Source organism: Zalophus californianus, chromosome 1 (assembly GCF_009762305.2).
Source record: "Zalophus californianus isolate mZalCal1 chromosome 1, mZalCal1.pri.v2, whole genome shotgun sequence".
Classification (NCBI taxonomy): Eukaryota; Metazoa; Chordata; class Mammalia; order Carnivora; family Otariidae; genus Zalophus; species Zalophus californianus.
In genome coordinates this window covers 14509868-14528315 of record NC_045595.1, presented here as the reverse complement: position 1 = coordinate 14528315, position 18448 = coordinate 14509868, and the positions used below count along the sequence as shown (strand labels likewise).

At 55.0% G+C, this 18448-nt stretch overlaps 2 protein-coding genes across 3 annotated transcripts; both read left to right on the top strand.

Moving 5' to 3' along the window:
• The first annotated feature begins 519 nt into the window (after positions 1-519).
• On the top strand, positions 520-7401 carry TM6SF2 (transmembrane 6 superfamily member 2). Of its 2 annotated transcripts, XM_027583057.2 has the most exons (10): positions 520-763; positions 2380-2483; positions 2913-3010; positions 3079-3182; positions 3592-3674; positions 4071-4195; positions 4391-4492; positions 4793-4885; positions 5568-5687; positions 6625-7401. In XM_027583057.2, the coding sequence occupies exons 1-10, from the start codon at positions 669-671 to the stop codon at positions 6829-6831; spliced, it is 1131 nt and encodes a 376-aa protein (XP_027438858.1). In that variant the 5' UTR covers positions 520-668; the 3' UTR covers positions 6832-7401. The 2 variants fall into 2 exon arrangements, with proteins under 2 accessions (XP_027438858.1, XP_027438859.1); XM_027583058.2 differs by lacking the exon at positions 2380-2483.
• A 948-nt stretch (positions 7402-8349) lies between these two features.
• HAPLN4 (hyaluronan and proteoglycan link protein 4) lies at positions 8350-15031 on the top strand. Its single transcript, XM_027583056.2, is given in 11 exon segments — positions 8350-8481; positions 9391-9508; positions 9806-10168; positions 11721-12056; positions 12467-12495; positions 12497-12559; positions 12561-12713; positions 12715-12732; positions 12734-12754; positions 12756-12797; positions 12799-15031. Coding segments are annotated over 11 exon segments (1197 nt in total). The 5' UTR covers positions 8350-8478; the 3' UTR covers positions 12850-15031.
• Positions 15032-18448: the final 3417 nt, after the last annotated feature.

Here is an 18448-nt window from a genome sequence, read left to right as displayed (position 1 = left end):
AAGCTTTACACCCGGACATGTGTTTAAATGTGTGTGGCCGCTGAGTGAACACTCAAATCCAAGGGCCCTGCAGGCAACTGCTTGTGTCCAAGCGACTGAGGTTCCTCCATTAGCGCAGAATGCCGCCAATGCCCCCTTGATCCTAGGGGTAAGAAGGTCTAGGGAATGTGAAATTAAAAAGGGTCCCCTTCAGGGTCGAGGTAGGTACACCGGTGGCTTAGGACGGAGAAAGCAGAAGTGCAGAAGGAGGCCTGGAGAACAAATTCCCTTAGAATGAAGCTGCTGGCCCAGGGCCTCCCAAGTTGCAGTCCCGGGCCTCACGAGCGGAAGCGTCGGGAGACATGGTGTTCTAGCCTTGAATAGTGAAGCTGAGGCTGGGCGACCGGGAAGGCCGCTGAGAACCGCGCTGAGTCCGGTGACGGTGAAGCCGGGGGAGGAGTGGGGGAAGGGACCGCTTCAAGGGGGAGGGGCCTCAGAGGCTCCCCGGGAGCGCGGGGACGGTCAAGTCAAGGCGGCCAGACCAGGGCGCAGCGGCGGGCGACCTTTGCGCAGGGCGGGGCGGGGCCGGGTCCCCGGCACCCTCCCCCCACCCAAGACGCGCGGCCGCGGAGGAGCCGAGCGCCCTGGAGGCCGTGCCGGGACCGAGCCGGGGTCCGGGCGCCGCCACTATGGACATCCCGCCGCTGGCCGGCAAGATCGCGGCTCTGTCGCTCGGTGCCCTCCCCTGGTCCTATGCGCTCAACCACGTCTCGGCGCTCTCGCAGTGCGTGAGGGGAGGGGCCGGGGCGGCCTCCGGGAGGGGGGCGGGCGGCGGAGCCGGGTTGGCGGTGGCGGGGAGAGAGGATGCGCGGGCGGCGAGCCTGGCTCCCCCGAGCCCTGAGTCCCTGCGCAGCTTCTGCCAGGAGGAAGGGACCTAGGCCAGAACTACCCCCAGCCCCTGAAGTGCCCTCTCCGCCGGCCAGGAGGCTGTGTGGTGGGGGTGGGGGCGGTCCTGGGACGTTTAGGGCTTGAGGAGAAAGGAGGCTGAGAAGCAGAGCCCCCCACAGGGCAGAGTTTTGGAGGGTTTCTGGGGTTTCCCAGGGATGTGCCCAGCTCCAAAGTTACCAAAGGTCAAAGTATTGCCCCAGATAAGGGCCTGATGACCCAGCTCTTGACACATGGACACTCGGACACGCGTTCTATTCCACCAACCCTAGCAGATGGCCCCTCCATTGCCTGTCGGAGGCCTGAGACTTTCTTCTGTTAAGGTTTGGCCCACCCTGTCTTTAGCCTCAGTTTCGCCTACATGCTGTGACCTCCCTTGTCTCCTAAACTAAACCCCAGCCCTGTGGATCCTGCCACTGGAGTACCAGGCATATGCAAGCCCCTCACACTCCCAAACCTGGCTCAACTCAAGACAGGGTACAGGGAGTATTGCCTGTGGGGTTGGCTCCTTGGGTACAAATTCCTGGCTCCATCCCCTTGGATGAATGAGTCAGGTTGCTTCTGGGAGCCTGAGTTTCTTCAGTGTGTAATGAACATAATCCTCGACCTCGTCCCATAGTTATAAGGATTACAAATTTTGTGCAAAGACTTGTGTGGTCTTATCTGATTACTATAATTGTCATTGTTGGTCCGATGGGGCCAGGATGGGGATCTTAGGTGTCAGAGAGGTCCATGAGAAGGTAGGAGCCTGGACAAAGTGTAGAGGAGTCTGGGACCCTGGATAGCTTTCCCAACCACCCACTCTGCCCACCTGTGTTGGCGGCTTCCAACCTAATTTCTATTTCTTATCTATGCAACTGGTTGACCTGTCTTATCTGGTTGATGGGACAGATCAGGGTAGGGGTGGGGTGGAGTTGACAGAAGCATTTGGACTTCAGCTAGGAGGAGTCAGGAGTTTCAGAAAGTGAGGTGTACAGTGCTGAGCACTAGAGACCTGGCAGGGGCTTGGGAGCTGGGTCTGACCACAGAGTGGCTTGGTGATGTTGAATGACTGACAGCAAATTGAGTTAAACACGTATCAGCAAGTGACGGGATGGACTGTAGAGTCAGAAAGAGTTGACTGATGCCCCCTCTGTACTTGGCCTAAGTTGGGCAATGATTCTAAGGAGTCAGGGAGGGCTTCCTGGAGGAGGAGCCATGAAAGATAGGCCATGAAGGATGAGTAGGCATTTGCCAAGTGGAAGAGACTTCTGGAAGGAGTTTCCAGGAAGGAGAAACAGCTCAGGCAACAGCCTAGTGATGGGAAAGGGTAGTTGCAGGGAACGAGATTCCTGGATGGAAAGACACTTCAGTCTCAACATCTGGAGCACCCTAGAATCTGCTTTTGCCCTCACCAGGGTGGGTGGGGCCTCAGCACTGGGCCTGGCCTCTCTGACTTGTTTTCCCTCTCCACAGCCCCCTGGGGCTGGCATTGGTGAGTGCCTTGATCCTGGGTCTGCTTTTTGTGGCTATCTACAGTTTGTCCCCCGGCGAGATCTACTATGACCCACTCTATGCTGGTGAGTCAGTCGGAGAGAACTGTGTGAGCAGGGGCCTCCGCCATCCCCTTGAAGGGCTCCCATCAGGCTGGAGAACCTCAAAAAGACTGGAGAAACTTCATTGGTTGGGGAACCTCAGAGGGCCTACCCCTTCAGACGTGGGGCTCCTGAGAGCAGGACTGTATCTTCCCATCAGACTGGGAACCTCTGAAAGACCACACTTCCTCATCACTTGGGGTTTCCTGGGGGCAGGGTCAGTGCCTTCTCAGCCTGAGGCCTCCCAAAGGCAGGGACTGTGCCGCCTCAAGAGGCAGGGCTGTCGGTCCTGTGACCTGTGGAGGGGCGACTGGGAGCAGTTGGGTGTGGTTCCTTGCCTGGACTCTGGTTCCCAGACAAGTGGCCTCAGGCCCCCCCCACGTCCGGGCCATGCCCCGCCCACTCTCCCCACAGTGTTCGCTGTCTTTGCTTTCACCTCGGTGGTGGACCTCCTTATTGCTCTCCAGGAAGATGGCTACGCGGTGGGCTTCATGGAGTTCTTTACCAAGGAGGTATGTAGGGGGCCGCCCGGGATGCCTCCTGCCCTGCTGCCCAGCTGAGCCCTGACCTGCCCCTGCAGGGAGAGCCGTATTTGCGCACTGCACATGGAGTCTTCATCTGCTACTGGGATGGCACGGTTCACTACCTCCTCTACCTGGCCATGGCTGGTGCCATCCACAGAAGGTGCATGGTGGGGGAGTGGAGGGGGGTGGCACCTGGATCCTGGGAAGGAGATCAAGTTCTCGGAGTGGGGGGTCCCATGCCTGGGTGCAGTCAGCAGTGTCTGTAGGGGAAATCAGGCCTCTCTAGGGCTCCAGCCAGGAGTGGCCAGGAGAAGGTTCCAAGGAATGTTACAGGTGTAAGTGGTAGTCAGCTCTCTTCTCTTGTACACCCCTGTGCCTAAGCAATCACTTCTGTCCCTGGACAGATGGTCTGTTCAGTCCCTCATTCATCTCCCTGTTGTCCCTTCTGTCCTGGACAAAACTGGGAGGGACCCAGAGCTGGGGAGCCCAGGGTGGACTCTGGGCCATGGCTAGGGCTCTGAGACTGGGGAACAGGCATCTGTTGGTCACCCCTCCATCCCCCACCCTAGGAAGAGATACCGGAACCTTGGACTGTACTGGCTGGGATCTTTCATCATGAGCATCCTGGTGTTCCTCCCAGGAAACATCCTTGGTAAGGACTGGACTTTGAAGGATTCCCGTCTCCTCAGGCTGGGTTACTGTCCTGTGCCTAGAAGGTTCATAGGTAGGTCTTGGGAGGTAGAAGGGAGAGGCAGCCCAGTATGTGGGGGTGGCTGAGCAAGAGGGACACCCAAGATGTATCCAGGAGAAGCAAAGAACAACTGAAATATAGAAGCCATATCCAGAAAATAAATCGAGGCAGGCCAGGCTGAGGAGTCTGGACACCATCTTATGAGCACTGGGGAGCCAGAGGTGCTAGAGCTTGAATAAAGACTGCATTTATGAATTATTACTTCCAGCCAGGGATTCTGGTGTGACTCACCTATGGGTCTGGCCAGGCCTGGGTGATCCTTGATGAGTGACATCCCCCTCTCTCCTACCATGACAGGTAAATACAGCTCAGAGATCAGACCTGCCTTCTTCCTTGCCATCCCCTATGTGCTAGTCCTATGCTGGGCTGGCACGAGGGTCTTCAACCAGTCCCGGGCACCAACGTGCTGTACCGCCGATGTGGTAAGTGCCTTGCTGCCAGACAGTTCCTTGTGCCAACATGCCTGAATGCCCCTCCCCCCCAATTAGAGTTGCTTCTGATCAAAAACATTGCCTCTTTGGAAGGATCTCGTTGGCCTTTAGGAAAGAAGAGATGAGCCTTTATCGAGTGCCTGTTGGATACCCGACTTCTCACACTGTCTCTCTCCCATGGGGCAGGTACAGGAGGAACAAAGAAAGGGCATCCTGCGACGCCCGGTTGACCTGGCCCTTGTCATATACCTCACCCTCGCTGGGTTCTTCACCCTCTTCCGGGGCCTGGTGAGTCTGCAGTGGCCAGCCTACCTTTCTTCTACCTCCAACCCCCTTTCCTGTCCCCACCAACCATGTTCCTTTCACCAGTGCAAAAAGGCCACTGCTCTCCTGTCTGGTCATCCAGGGAAGTTCTTCATCAAGTCTGATCTGAGTGTTCCATGACAAAGCCCCATTCTCTGTAATCTTCCCAACAAAGTGAAAGAACCAAGCCTCAGGGAGGCCAGAGCAAGGGGTATGGGAGGGTGGAGAAGGCTTCTTGTGGGAAAAATGTTTGAGATGGGTTGTTGGTTTGTCTGTCTGCCCCAGGTGGTGCTTGACTGCCCCACAGATGCCTGCTTTGTCTACATCTATCAGTACGAGCCATACCTACAGGACCCTGTGGCCTATCCGAAGGTGCAGGTGAGAGGGCAGATGGGAAGAGAGGGCCATATGGTCCTGCCATTGGTAGAGGTCTAGTAAGTCCTCTCTGAAGCAGGTACCAGAAACACAAGTCAATCTGTATCTGTTGTCCTACCAAAAATGTCTGTCTTCCAAAATGAAGACAGATATGGTCTTCAAGTATGGCTGGATCTAGGAGCTAAGGATAACTGTCTCTGGGCTCTGCTTTCTTTGCATGGACTCCACTCCCAGGTAGTCACTTTGTGGGACTGTGGTGACAGCCCTGGGCAGCAACAGGCCTCCATCTGCCCTACTTAGCCACCCCAGAGGAATGTGAGCGATTATTTCTCCAGAGCTTAAGCACAAATCTCCGGCAGACTCTGATTGGCCCACGTGCCATCATCACTGAATAACATGCACATCCTGTCACTGATCATTATGGCCAGGGGGGCTGGAGTGTTCCAGTTCCCAGGCCAGGGTCACATGCCCCTTGTGGAGTAATGTGGGTGGGCTCAGTGTGTGTGTGCATGTGGTGGCAGTGGTTGGGGGAGGGGCAGATATTGTGAGGAGCAATGTGCACAGGGTTGGGACGTGCAGAGAGCCCCCATCCTGAGTGGGTTCTGAGGCTGGCTAGATCCCCCCTCCACCTCAGGGGGCTCAGGGAAGCCGCTGCTGCTCATCCTGTGGTTTGTATGCCCCTCAGATGCTAGTGTACATGTTCTACGTGCTGCCCTTCTTTGGCCTGGCTGCCTATGCCCTCATCTTCCCTGGCTGCTCTTGGCTGCCTGACTGGGCCTTGGTGTTTGCTGGAGCTGTTGGCCAGGTATGGTAGGGTGTGGGGAGGTGCGGTGGGGTCTGTAGGGAAGAAAGTTTCTGTCTACCCATCAATTGCTTTTGTGCTTTCCCTGAGCAGGGGGATGCTGAGCCTCTGAGAGGCCCCAGCCCCAGCCTGATACCTTAGGATTCCCTAGTCTCGGGGAGAAAGTACCTGACACTAACACTCCCAACCCCATGGTGGTGGGGGGGGGGGTCAGAACTGGAGAGAGGTAAAGATAAGGGCTGAGAGCAATTCCAGAAGGGGAAGATTTCCTAGGAGAGTGAGCCTAGGAGCTGGGCTTTGATGTATGGGTATGAGTTCTCTAGGCAAGGAAGAGCATTTCAGGAATTGGAACAGCATAAAGATGCTAAGGGGGATAATGGTTTAGCAGAGCCACAATATGGATAGAGGCAGAGGCAAGAGAATTTGACAGCTAGATGCTGAGGGCTTTGAACTCTGAGCTTGGAAGAGCCATGGAATGTGTCTGAGCTGTAGAGGGCCCAGTCAGAGCTAGGGGACCTGTTTCAGGGTTCCTGATGGAAAGTGATAAAGCCTGGGCCTAGGCCTGAGCAGTGGAGGCCAAGAAGACATCCCCAGGGTAGAATCAACAGGATTTGTGTCAAGTGTGCTGCTTGGGGTAGGGAAGAGCAAGAGGAGGAACTGGACCCAGATCAAGGAGATGGGAAACAGGGAGGGCCCAGCAGAGAGTGAAGATGGTTCTGGTTAGACAGCTGGGGAGAGGCTCACACACAGATGGACAAGGACACAGGAAATGTGGGGACAGGGAAATTTAGAGGCAGACAGATGGGCTAGAGAAGGGAGACAGGCCAGCAGCCAGTGAGAGGGACAGAGACCCTCTGGGCTCCCTAGGGTGGGATGCTGGTGATGCTGGGACTTGTTCTTTCCTGGCCCCTGACATGCATCCTCTCTGTATGGCCACTAGGCACAGTTCTCGCACATGGGTGCCTCCATGCACGTGCGCACGCCCTTCACCTACCGTGTGCCTGATGACGCCTGGGCCTGCTTCTTCGGGTGCAACCTGCTGTATGCGCTGGGTCCCCATCTGCTGGCCTTCCGCTGCCTGTGGCGGCCTGCTTTCTTCCTGCGCCCACCCCCTGGTCCCCTGGACCGCCACAAGAAGGATCACTGAGAGTGCTGGGGACTCCCCAGGACTCTGTTTCCATGCCCAGACAGCCCTGCTCTGGGAAGGGTGGGCTGGGTCTTTTAGAGGCAGGAAGTACATCTCCAGGTGTCTTTGGTCCTGGCTATGGTGGTATCAGGCCAACGCATGGGATGGGACAACTAGGGGCCAGATGTTCCCTTTAGAGCCAGACACGCTCAGCTGTCACGGTACCCCAATCCCACACGGACTGTTCTACTACAGAATTTACCCATCATACCCCCATGGATCCTTTTAGTAAAAAACAAAACAAAACAAAAACAAACAAAAAAATCTTTTGATGCCCAAATATTGCTGCTGCCTGAGTGTTTCGGGATTCAGAGGTGAGGGACCTGCTTCTCAGACCCCATGAGGGCCTACCCATCACTGCCAGCACGAACATCAGGAACTGGAGGTACTGGCCAGCAGAAGTCTGCCTCTGGTTGGCGTGCACAGCTCCATCTTCCAGATGGGGAAAACTGAGGCTCAGAGAGGTCCAAAGACCTGCCTGAGGTCGCAATCAGGAGAGAAACATCCAAAATCCAAGCTCTGACAATAAATTATAATAACTAATTTCGTGGCAGTTATTAAGCTCCTACAATATACCATTACCAAGGGCCAAACTCAAGTGCTACATGCTGGATCTCACCCTACAGTCCAGATGGGGAAACTGAACCTGTAGGCAGTAAAGTTCCTGGTCGGAGGTCATGGCTCCTAGATGCAGCTGAGCTAAAGGACCCAGTGCCAGCCTAGCCCATCCAACCATGGACCCTATAACCCTCTGCTGTATGGTTGGCTCATGTTTTGGGGAAACTGAGGCTGAAGAGGCAGCCAAGGGGTTGAGTGAAAGTCATATTTTTCCTGATTCGATTTTTGAACTTGGGCAAAGGGCCAGGTTTGGGGGTGACTCAGGCCCAGAGTGGGTCAGGGGCTTGATCAGGCTCCCCTGCTACCTGCTCCTACCAGCATTTATTAGGCACCTATTGTGTGTCTAATCATTGGATCTTCACCAAAGAACCAGCACTCCATTTTCTGGAGGTGGAAACAGGCTGAGACCAAGCCTCTCTTCCAAGGTCCTCCAGCTGGTGAGAGAGTCAGATTTGGACCTGTTGCTGCATATTCCCTCTGCAGAGTGTGTGACTGTTGTGGGGCCCCACCCGCAGAGTGAGCACCTTTTGGGTGCCAGAGCCCAGGACGAGACGATGGCCACCGAGTGACAAATGGGAAAACAGACCTGCAGGCCTAAGCCCCTTTACCTAGCTTACTCAGCCCCTGGCTCACCTTGGGCACCTAGATGGAAGACTCCGTCAGGACCCCCTTCCCTCCATTTTAAAGAGTTAAAGTGCGGCCCAGAGGTTCCTCTTCCCGCCCAAGATCAGTCAGCAGGATCAGCGACGTGGTCCTGCATTCACCGTCTAGTGCAGTCCTTCCTCCGCCCGCGCCCGGGTTTATCCGCGGAGCGCGCGTCGCCGCGTTCCCTTTAAAGCTCCTCCCCGCACCCCCCTCCGCCTCCCTCCTCCCCTTGCAGGCAGACGCCGGGATTGCGCCGCCCGAAGGGACTTGCCCAGTCCTCCCTGGGTGTGCGGGGAGCGCAGTCCCGGCGCGTAGGGGCCGCTCGGCGGGGGCCGCACGGGCAAGATGGTGAGTGGGTCGCGGGCGCGGGTCCCAGTAGGTCCCTCTCTGGGATTCTGTCTCGCTCTGTGTCTGAATCTACGTCCCTCCGTGTTCCTCTTCTCAGTCTCTCCCCGCTCCGTCTCTCCAATCCCTTCCGTCTCTCACCCTCTTGTTATCTCTGTTTCTCGAACTCTGCTTCTCCTTTTATATCCCTCTCCGCCTCTCCCCACTTTTCTCTCCCTCTTTTTGTCGTCCTGGTCCCTTTTCTTTTCCTCTGAGTCTCCGTCTCTCCCTACCTCCAAGCCCCCTCTTGCTCTCTTTGCTCTCTCCCTTTCAGTCTCTGTCTCTCTCCATCTTTCCTTACCCGTCTCTCCCTCTCTATCCCCATCTCTCCTTGCTTTTTTCTCTGTCTCTGTCTCTTTCCCTTGCCTCGCTCTCTCCCCGTGTCTCTACCTCTCTCCGGCTCTACCCCTTGCGTCCCCCGCCCCCCGCCGCCCCCCGCCGCCCCCACACCCCGGCCGGTTTGCTGCAGTCTCCTGGCGCACCGATAACCTTGCCGCTGCCGCTGCTCCAGCTCCTCCCCCCTCCCTCCCAATCCCCGCCAGGGCCGGCCAGAGAAGGGGGCGGAGCTCCGAGCGGCCGGGGTCGGGGTTAGGGGATCTGGCGGGTTGCCCGCGCTGGACTGAGGGCAGGTGAGCCCGGGGGCGTGGGCTTTGCGTAGGAACTAGAGTGTGAAGTCCCGGGAGAATGCGGGGGACAGGGGATGAGGGCTGGAAAGGGTCTGCCAGCTTTCTCCTTGGGAGAGTCCTCTGGGACCCTGGCCGGGGTGGGGACCTGGGCATGCGAGAAGTCCGCGCCGTGGGGAACGAAGGTCAGGGGGCTAGTCCTCCGACAGGCAAAGCCCAGGAGGCTGGACTGAGTACCCTGTGCCCCAAGGTGTGTGCTCGGGCGGCCCTCGGTCCCGGCGCGCTCTGGGCCGCGGCCTGCGGAGTCCTGCTGCTCACGGCCCCCGCAGGGGCGCAGCGCGGACGCAAGAAGGTCGTGCACGTGCTCGGTGAGTCTGGATAGCGGAAGCGGGTCTTGCCCCGCAGGAGCCGTGGCCGAATGTGATTGCCTGGCTGCAGGGAGCATATAGGGGGTAGGGTATGGAGCGTTCCTGACGGTCATACTTCCCCCCCCCCAACCCCTCCTCCTCTGAGTCCCAGTTCCCTTTCCTGATATCCTTTAACCTTACGATCCCCTGACCTCGGCCCAAGCTTTCTTCCCACAACACTTCCCTGGGATCCCCTTCCCCGGGTTTCCCACCCCGCCCCCTGGGACCTCTTCTGAACCCTGCTTGGCCCTCCCGCAGAGGGTGAGTCGGGCTCGGTGGTGGTGCAGACGGCGCCGGGGCAGGTGGTCAGTCACAGGGGTGGCACCATCGTCTTGCCCTGCCGCTACCACTATGAGGCAGCCGCCCACGACCACGACGGCGTCCGTCTCAAGTGGACTAAGGTGGTGGACCCGCTGGCCTTTGCCGACGTCTTCGTGGCGCTGGGCCCCCAGCACCGAGCATTTGGCAGCTACCGTGGGCGTGCGGAGCTGCAGGGAGATGGACCTGGGGATGCCTCCCTGGTTCTCCGAAACGTTACGCTGCAGGATTATGGGCGCTATGAATGCGAGGTCACCAATGAGCTGGAGGATGACACTGGCATGGTCAAGCTGGACCTGGAAGGTAACAGCTTGTGGACGGAATAAAGCGTGTGTCTAAGGGAGGAGAGTGGGAAATATTGCAAAGGACAGAAACCAAATCAAGTTGGCCTAAAGGAATTTGAGGCTTGGTAGGGTAGGGTAATCGTTCTGATTTGAGGCGAATTTGCTCCCCAAGAACATCGGCAATGTCTAGAAAGGGGTTGCTGATGGTATCTAGTGGGTAGAGGCCAGGGAGGCTGCAATACATCCTACAATGCACAGGACAGCTCCCCCACAGCAAAGAAGGATCCAGTCTAAAATGTCAATAGTAAGGACTTTGGGAAACTCTGGAGGTGAGATCCAGGGAGATCCACTCACACCATATCAGGAATTCCTCCCTCAGCCCTCTTTCCCTAAGTGGGCTTTCTTCAGGCAGGTTTCCCCTGATGGAGCCAAAAAGTAGTGCCAGGCTTCCATCCTCCAACTTAGCAGTTAATTTCCTAGCAGTGCTAGCTAGAGTCCCAGAGTTGTCCCTCATTGGCCCAGGTTAAGTCATGTGCCCATCCATGAGCCAATCACTGTGACTGGGAGATGGGATGCTCTGATTGGCTGGCTGTGGAGCTGAGAGGCGGGGTTTCTACCTGAAGAATTCTCTCCCACCTGGTTTGTCTTCCTCAGTCCACCTGAGAAGATTCTAGGAGAGATTTCAGAATCTGTACCTCCCAACAATAGCAAATAATAATAGCAGCAGCTCTTCTTTATTGTCCATATTAAACAAGTCTCTTGTTTAATTTTCCCAAAAACTTTGAGGGAGATGCTATTACCAGCAGATGGGCAACTAGCTCAGAGAGATTAGAATCTTGCTCAGGGTACATGCAAGTGAGTGGCAGAGCTAGGACTCAAGCCTCGGTCTTCAGCCTCTAGGTGTTCTTTCTGGCCCGTTTGTTCCTCCCTGCGTCTCCTGAAAGAGGCACCTGCACCTCCAGGGTCTGCCCCTCAAACACACACACAGAATGCTGCTGAGCTGAGCTGACTGTGGGTCCAATGAAGAGCAAGTTTTAAGAACTGAAGGTGGAAGAGAAACCAGTGGGAACTGCCCTGGACAATGCTGGGGATCAAAGAGGTCTTTGCCCAGGGTCATACTTTCAGGGGCTCCCTGTGGGGGAGTCAGCACTGGACACAGACATTCCCAGCTCCATCAGCTCAGGGCTTGACAGGAGGGAAGCTTCCAGTGCTGGGGGAATGTCAGAAGCACTAAAGATTGAAGGGAGAAGTGTTGTGGGGGTTTGGTTTTGAAGGATGAATAGGAGTTCAGCAGATGTAAGAAGTGGAAAGTACATAAGCAGAGCTCTCCAGTGGTGGAAAGGGGATGGATATGATTAAGTATCTTAAGAGGAAGAGTCAAGTGAATCCCAAGCTTACGGCAAAGGGATCACAAGGAGAGTGAGCTTGGGAACAGCGTGGTCAGGTCTAAGTCCAGAGTGAGGGATGGAGTGGAAAGTGTAGGTTGAAGAGTCACGCAGCACCCCAGAATGTTAGGTGGGTAGGGGAGGGCTGGGATTCCCGAGCTGAACCCCCTACGTACGTCCTCCCAGGAGTTGTCTTCCCTTACCACCCCCGTGGAGGCCGCTACAAGTTGACCTTCACGGAGGCGCAGCGCGCCTGCGCCGAGCAGGACGGCATCCTGGCGTCGGCAGAGCAGCTGCACGCGGCCTGGCGCGACGGCCTGGACTGGTGCAACGCTGGCTGGCTGCGCGACGGCTCCGTGCAGTACCCAGTGAGCCAGCCCCGGGAGCCCTGCGGCGGCCTGGGCGGAGCTGGGAGCGCCGGGACGGGCGGCGGCACCGCCTCCGGGGGTGTGCGCAACTACGGCTACCGCCACAATGCCGAAGAACGCTACGACGCCTTCTGCTTCACATCCAACCTCCCGGGTGTGTAGGCCCCGCCCCTAGGAAGGAGACCCCGCCCTCCACAGGCTCGGGGTCCGCCCTGCCAGTGAGGCCCCGCCCCCAGAGAGCCCTCTCCCGGGTCCCCCTCCCTCTCAATCTCTTTCCCACCCTCTCAGTTTCCTCCTTTTAGCCCGTCTATCCACTCCGGCCCTTGGGGGTCCAGACCAGGATATCCCAGCCGCGGACTGCCATGGCGCAGCAACCAAGCGTCGCCTGGCATCAACAATAGCCCAGGCCAAGACTGGGGTCCAGGACTGCAGGGGGAGAGGGTGTTTCTGAATACTCTGGCTGGGGTCCTGGGTTGCAGGCACGTGGGGGGTGGGAAGCGTCCTGAATCCCGAGGAGGACAGATCCCGGAGCGGCCTTAACCACTCTCCCCCACTCCACTGCAGGACGTGTGTTCTTCCTGAAGCCGCTGCGGGCCTGTGCCCTTCTCGGGAGCAGCGCGTGCCTGCGCGGCGCGCGGCGCGGCCGTCGCCAAGGTGGGGACAGCTGTTCGCTGCGTGGAAGCTGCAGGCTGCTGGACCGCTGCACACTGCGGGCTGGCTGGCCGACGGGAGCGCGCGCTACCCCATCGTGAATCCGCGCGCGCGCTGCGGCGGCCGCCGGCCGGGCGTTCGCAGCCTGGGATTTCCCGACCGCCACGCGCCGCCTCTTTGGGCGTCTACTGCTACCGTGCACCCCGGCGCGCCGGACCCCGCACCTGGCGGCTGGGGCTGGGGCCTGGGCCGGAGGTGGGGGCTGGGCCGGAGGGGCGCGCGATCCCGCTGCTTGACTCCGCTGGGCGTGTCTAGGCCCTGGGCGCAGTTGGTTGGGGTGCTTGGGCGCGCTGCCGAGTGCTCTGCGGTCTCTTGGAGACAGACCACGGACTGGAGACTGGCCACGCGCCCCTGCGGTGCCCTGCGGGCTGACCAGGCCTCCTGTGGTCTTTGAACACTGGCTGCGCCCCCTGGGGTCCTCATAGACTGGCCAGTTCCGGGAGACTGATCAAGCCCCCACCTCTCCTGGATAGTGGATTTCCCCTCCTCCCTCGACTTTCCCCAGGAGATGGGGCATGCCCCCTGAAGACCCCTGGGAGGCCAACAGACCCTGAGGTCTTCTGAAGACTGGCCACCTCCTCCCCAGGTTACTTGAAAACAGACAGTGACCACCCCCCCCACCCCACCCCGCGGTCTCCTGGAGGCTGGACCCCCAGGATTATCTGGAGATTGGCCTCAGGCCCTCTGCATCTCCCTGGAGACTGAAGACTGATCCCTTATGGTCATCTGGACACTGAACCCTCTTCCCCCTCACATGTAGAGAAACCTCGGAGCTCACCAGGTGATCACGCCCCCGTGCTCACATGGAGTCTGGGCTTCTGTCCTCTCCCCTGTGGTGACCTGGAAATTGGGTATTCCCATTCTTGCCCCTTTCCCTGCGAATCCCTTGAAGTTTGCAGAATAACAGGCCCATGTTCCCAGGTCACCCTGAACAACCCCCGCCCCTACTTTCAGGGGAGACCAGCCTTTGTCTGTCACCACTTAAACAGAATGACATGCCCCTCCCCTCAGGTATCTCTTTGGAGGGAGAAAATCCACTCCCACCTGATGGACGGCCTCTTTCCTGGCTGTCACCAGAGACCATTCCCTTGGGCCCAGGGATCCATAGGATCCATGTCACTCACTTGGAGACAAGCTGTCCCCACTTCCCATTGTTACCAAGGCGACCAGCCCAACTTCTACCTGTAACCTAGTCGCACAGCCTTCCCTCATCAGTCACACCCATGAAGATAGTGCCTCCCTCCTCCAGATGTAACATGGATACCACACGTTTCCCATTCCCACCTCCGGGACAACCAGAGAGCAACAAAACTCTACGTCTGGATGTCCCCATTCTTACCAACAGCCATGAAGACCACCTTCCCCCCCCCCAAACTGTCCGGAGAGTGACCCAACATTCAGTTCTCCAGCTCTCACCGTGGGAACAGTCTGCCCCTTTCCCCAGTGCACCCCAGCCCCTTGCCACCCCTCCAAACTCTGCCTCCAAGGCTGCTAAAACCCCATAGCTGTTGCCATGGAGACCAACTCTGGTATCTGAGGTAACAGAACAACCTTACCCTCCCCTAGGCTTTCCCAGGTCTCAGAGCCCCTGCCCCACCAAACTATCACCATAGAGACTGTCAGCATCGTCCCCATGACAACTCCCAGCTCTCAGGAACTTCTTACCATGGGCCAGAACTGCACCGCTTTGGGCTTCATGTCTGCCCCTTAACCAGATAGGCCCAGCCCCGGGCAGCATGCCCAGATATGGCTGGACTTCTGGAGCTGTTGGACACCCTTCGATTGCACGCTAACTATATCCCAGACAACAGTGCACGAGACACCCTTGCAACCCCCAGGTGTTTGCATTGCCGCCGTACAGATGAGCAAACTGACTCCGGCAGCCCTGGCCCTCTATGCCATGCAAGCACTGGGCTCCCCCCTTCCCTTCTAGACCACATCTCCATTACCACGGAGCTCCTCTCTCCTCTAACTGCTCCCCCTGCCCCACATTTCACTCCTTAGAGATCCAGGAGAGATGGAATGTTTTTAAGCTTCAAAATCCACAGTGAGCTCCAGGTTCTAATGTGCAATTTGTGCTAAGAAGTCAGGACCCAGCCAGATGGCCCCCACCGCCCAGTGTTGAGAGCCAGTTCAGGAGAGATGGTCCATGAACAAAGCCACTCTAGCTATGGGAGACCTCAGCTCCAAGGTCTTCCATGGAGTAGGACAATGCGCCCTCCTGGACACCCCCCCCCCCCCATTGTCACATCCATCTTGAGGAAACCCATCTGTGAGTTTTGGAATCAGGTGGGGCTCAGGGCTCAAATTCTGCTCTGTGACCAAGTGACAAACCCCCTGAGCCTGTTTCCTCCTCTGTACCAGAGCTGTTCTGAGGTCCCAGTGAGTGCAAAGCATACAGCAGGGGCTCAATAAAAAACGTGTAGTTTTGTTTTGTTTTGTTTTGTTTTTTGGGATGAATGAGAAAATGAGACAGCCAGTGGGTAATTGCTTCATAAATGCACTTTGGTGGACAAAATGTTTCCCAGCCCGGGGGGGGGGGGTATGGATGATTTGGTTGGGAAGCATCCCCCCTCATTCCTCAGGACCATCCTCACTTCCCAATTTCTCCCCCTCTGCCTTCCCCCATTCTGCCTTCACTCTCTTCCTTGCATTATCCCCCATGTGTCTGGCCCTTTTCAGCCCTGTCCTGATTGGGTCGTTGACACATGCAGTGATTCCTCTCAACCCCCCAGGCACAAAGTGTGGAAAACTGGATGGAAAATTCTTGCACCAGGAAGGCAGATTGCAATTTTCCCTGGTGAGGAGGTGGAGTTGGGGTGGGGGGGGGATAGTGGACGGAGAAACATTGAAAGTTTCTGGGATACAAGCAAAGGGAGAAGAGAAAAACATGTAAAAGTGATTAGGCTGTAGACGTGAGATAGTCGATGTTACCACTCATCCTTCAATACCAGATGTGACAGAGCTCCTAGAGACTCAAACCGCTTGTTTGAAGGCAGGGCCCAGCCCCTTGGTTAGACTGCCTTGGGCCCCAGCTGGGCCTTCACTTCCTTGAATAGGGGGATGGTAGGGGCATATTTCCAGGGATGAGTGCATGGGATTTTCTTTCACCCCGCCTTTTCCCGGCTGGCATCCTCTCTCCCTTCCGTGGTTCCAGTTTCCTAGTTTTTTTTCATGAATATGTAACTCTTTAACTATCACTCGTACAATGAGAGTCAGAGGGGCTGACACCACCCCCTTCCAGTTCAGCCAATGAATGCTGTGGCACCCTCCTGGGAAAACCTGATTGGTTTAAGGAGGGATAGGGAGGCGGGTGGACTGTGTGACTGAGTCCCTGGGATTTTGGAGAACCAATTGGGCCAAGGGAACCTTCCTTCTGCTGGAGTCGCTTCATTGTTGGAGTGGAGGTCTCCAGGGCCCACCTGAAGGAGAGCTAAGGGATGGTAACCTGGATAGAGCCCTTCCTGACGCCAGATATTCCGAAAAATCGCTCTTTCCCATCCTACACCACCCAGTTCACTGTCCGGAAACATCCAAAGTTTCTTACAAGCCCTTCCAGAGATGTTTTATGTTCATTCAAGCAAACACGCATATGTATTTCCCCCCATTTTTACACAAATGGCATTTACACAACTCACACTGTTGTAGCATATCTATCTAGTTCCAAGACATTTTTATCATCCCCAAAGGAAACACCATACCCATTAAGCAAACGCACCCCATTCTTCCCTTCCCCCTCCCCTCTGCCCTGGCAACGCTCATCTACTTTCTGTCTCTATAGATTTGCCTATTCTTGATGTTTCATATAAATAGAATAATATGGGGGCACCTGGGTGGCTCAGTCGTTTGGGGTTTTTGTTTTTGTTTTGTTTTGTTTTGTTTTAGACTCTTGATTCCCCGCTCTGGTTGTGTTTTCAGGTGGTGGTATGGAAACCTGCATTGGCTCCAAGCTGGGCGTGGAGCCTGCTTGAGATTCTCTTTCTCCCTCTCCCTCTGCCCCTCCTCCCTGCTCACTCTCACGCTCAATAAATAAATAAATAAATGGAATCTTATAACATGCGTCATTTGTGTCTGTCTGGCTTCTTTCACTCAGCATAATGTTTTTGAGGTTCATGCATGTTGTGACATGTATCAAGACTTTATTCCTTTTTATGGCTGCATAATATTCTGTGGTATGTATATACCACATTTTGTTTATTCATTCATCAGTTAATGGACATTTGGGTTTTTCCACCTTTTGGTGATTGTGAATACTGCTGTTAGGAACATTCATGTGCCATGTTTGCTTTTAAAGTCACTCTTCTTTTACTTAATACTGTATTTTTGAGATAGTTTCAATCACCATATAAAGATCCCCTACCCCCACATTCTTTTGAAGTTTGGCAGAGTATTCATTGTTTGGATGCACCATAGATTTTGTAGCCCATCTCCTTTTTTTAAAATTTTTAAATTTTTTTAATTTAAAGATTTTATTTATTTATTTATTTATTTGAGAGAGAGAATGAGAGAGAGAGCATGAGAGGGGGAAGGGTCAGAGGGAGAAGCAGACTCCCCGCCGAGCAGGGAGCCCGATGCGGGACTCGATCCCGGGACTCCAGGATCATGACCTGAGCCGAAGGCAGTCGCTTAACCAACTGAGCCACCCAGGCGCCCTGTAGCCCATCTCCTAATGGCAGATGTTTAGATACCCCTATTTTGCTGTTAATAATAAGTGCTCACATCACCTCACACAAGTGCAAGTATGATTATCAAGAGTTGTTTAATCAAGGAGTCAAACTGGCCATTTTGATAGTGATCTCTACCTCTTCTCAGAGGTGGGGCCAATTTATACCCCACCAGTAATAGATGTACCTGTCTCTTTCCACATATCCTAATCAGCATCGTGTGTTATCACTTTTTATTTTAGCCAACCTGATAGGTTAAAAAAAAGGTATTTCATTGTGGTTGTCACTTGTAATTCTCTTATTATGTGTGAGGCTGAACAAACATCCCCCACTTTGACCTTAGGTGCAGGTGGGTCAGGAAGTCATAAATCATTCGCGGTTTGGGTATGTTGTCATAATTGATCAATGCAAGTCCCCTCTCTTGTTAAATTTATTCGATTCTCTTTTTAAATATGCTCCTTGTTCATCCTGGTGTCCTTGCAAAATGTGTATTATTTTGTTGAGTATATGTTGTAGTTTAAGAGCATCTGTATTTCCTTTTCTGTCAACTTTTTATTCATATCCTTTGCTTATTTGGCTATTGGATTATTAGTCTTTTCCCCCCATTAGTTTGTAGGAGCTCTTTATGTATTAAGACAAGTCCTCTATCTCTGATTTGAAAAATTGTTCCCAAGCTTGGCATTTACCTTTTGACCTTGTTTATATTTTTTGTTTTGTGTTGCTTTTTGTTTTTGCCATTATTGCTTTTTTAAAAAAGCCTAAACTCCTCACTACAGCCTCTATGGCCCGGAGTGGTCCATCCTCTGGTCTCTGACCTCATTTCCTTCCATTATCTACCTCTATCACTCTGCTCCAGCCCCTACAGATTCCTTGCTGTTTCTCAAATAAAGCATGTCCTTTCTGCAAGAGGATATTTGCCTTTGCTCTTCCCTCTGCCTGCAATTGTCTTCATTTCTTCCTCTTCTCATCTAGTTAACACTACTCCTCCTTTAGATTCCATCCACCTCCTCAAGGAAGCCTTCCTTGACCACCTCCCAGGGGCCATGTCTGTCTTGTTCACCATTATCTTTCCAGCACCCAACATAGTATACGGCTCATAACAGTTGCTCAGTAAGTACTTGCTGAGTGAATAAATGAAGAAAGGTCTCAGGAGGTGACAGGCAGGTTGAAC

Coding starts and splice junctions, on each gene's coding strand:
- TM6SF2 (XM_027583057.2), top strand. CDS start 669: ATGGACATCCCGCCGCTGGCCGGCAAGATCGCGGCTCTGTCGCTCGGT. Junction 3,675..4,070: donor CCTCCCAGGAAACATCCTTG/GTAAGGACTGGA, acceptor CTACCATGACAG/GTAAATACAGCTCAGAGATC. Junction 4,886..5,567: donor TGGCCTATCCGAAGGTGCAG/GTGAGAGGGCAG, acceptor TATGCCCCTCAG/ATGCTAGTGTACATGTTCTA.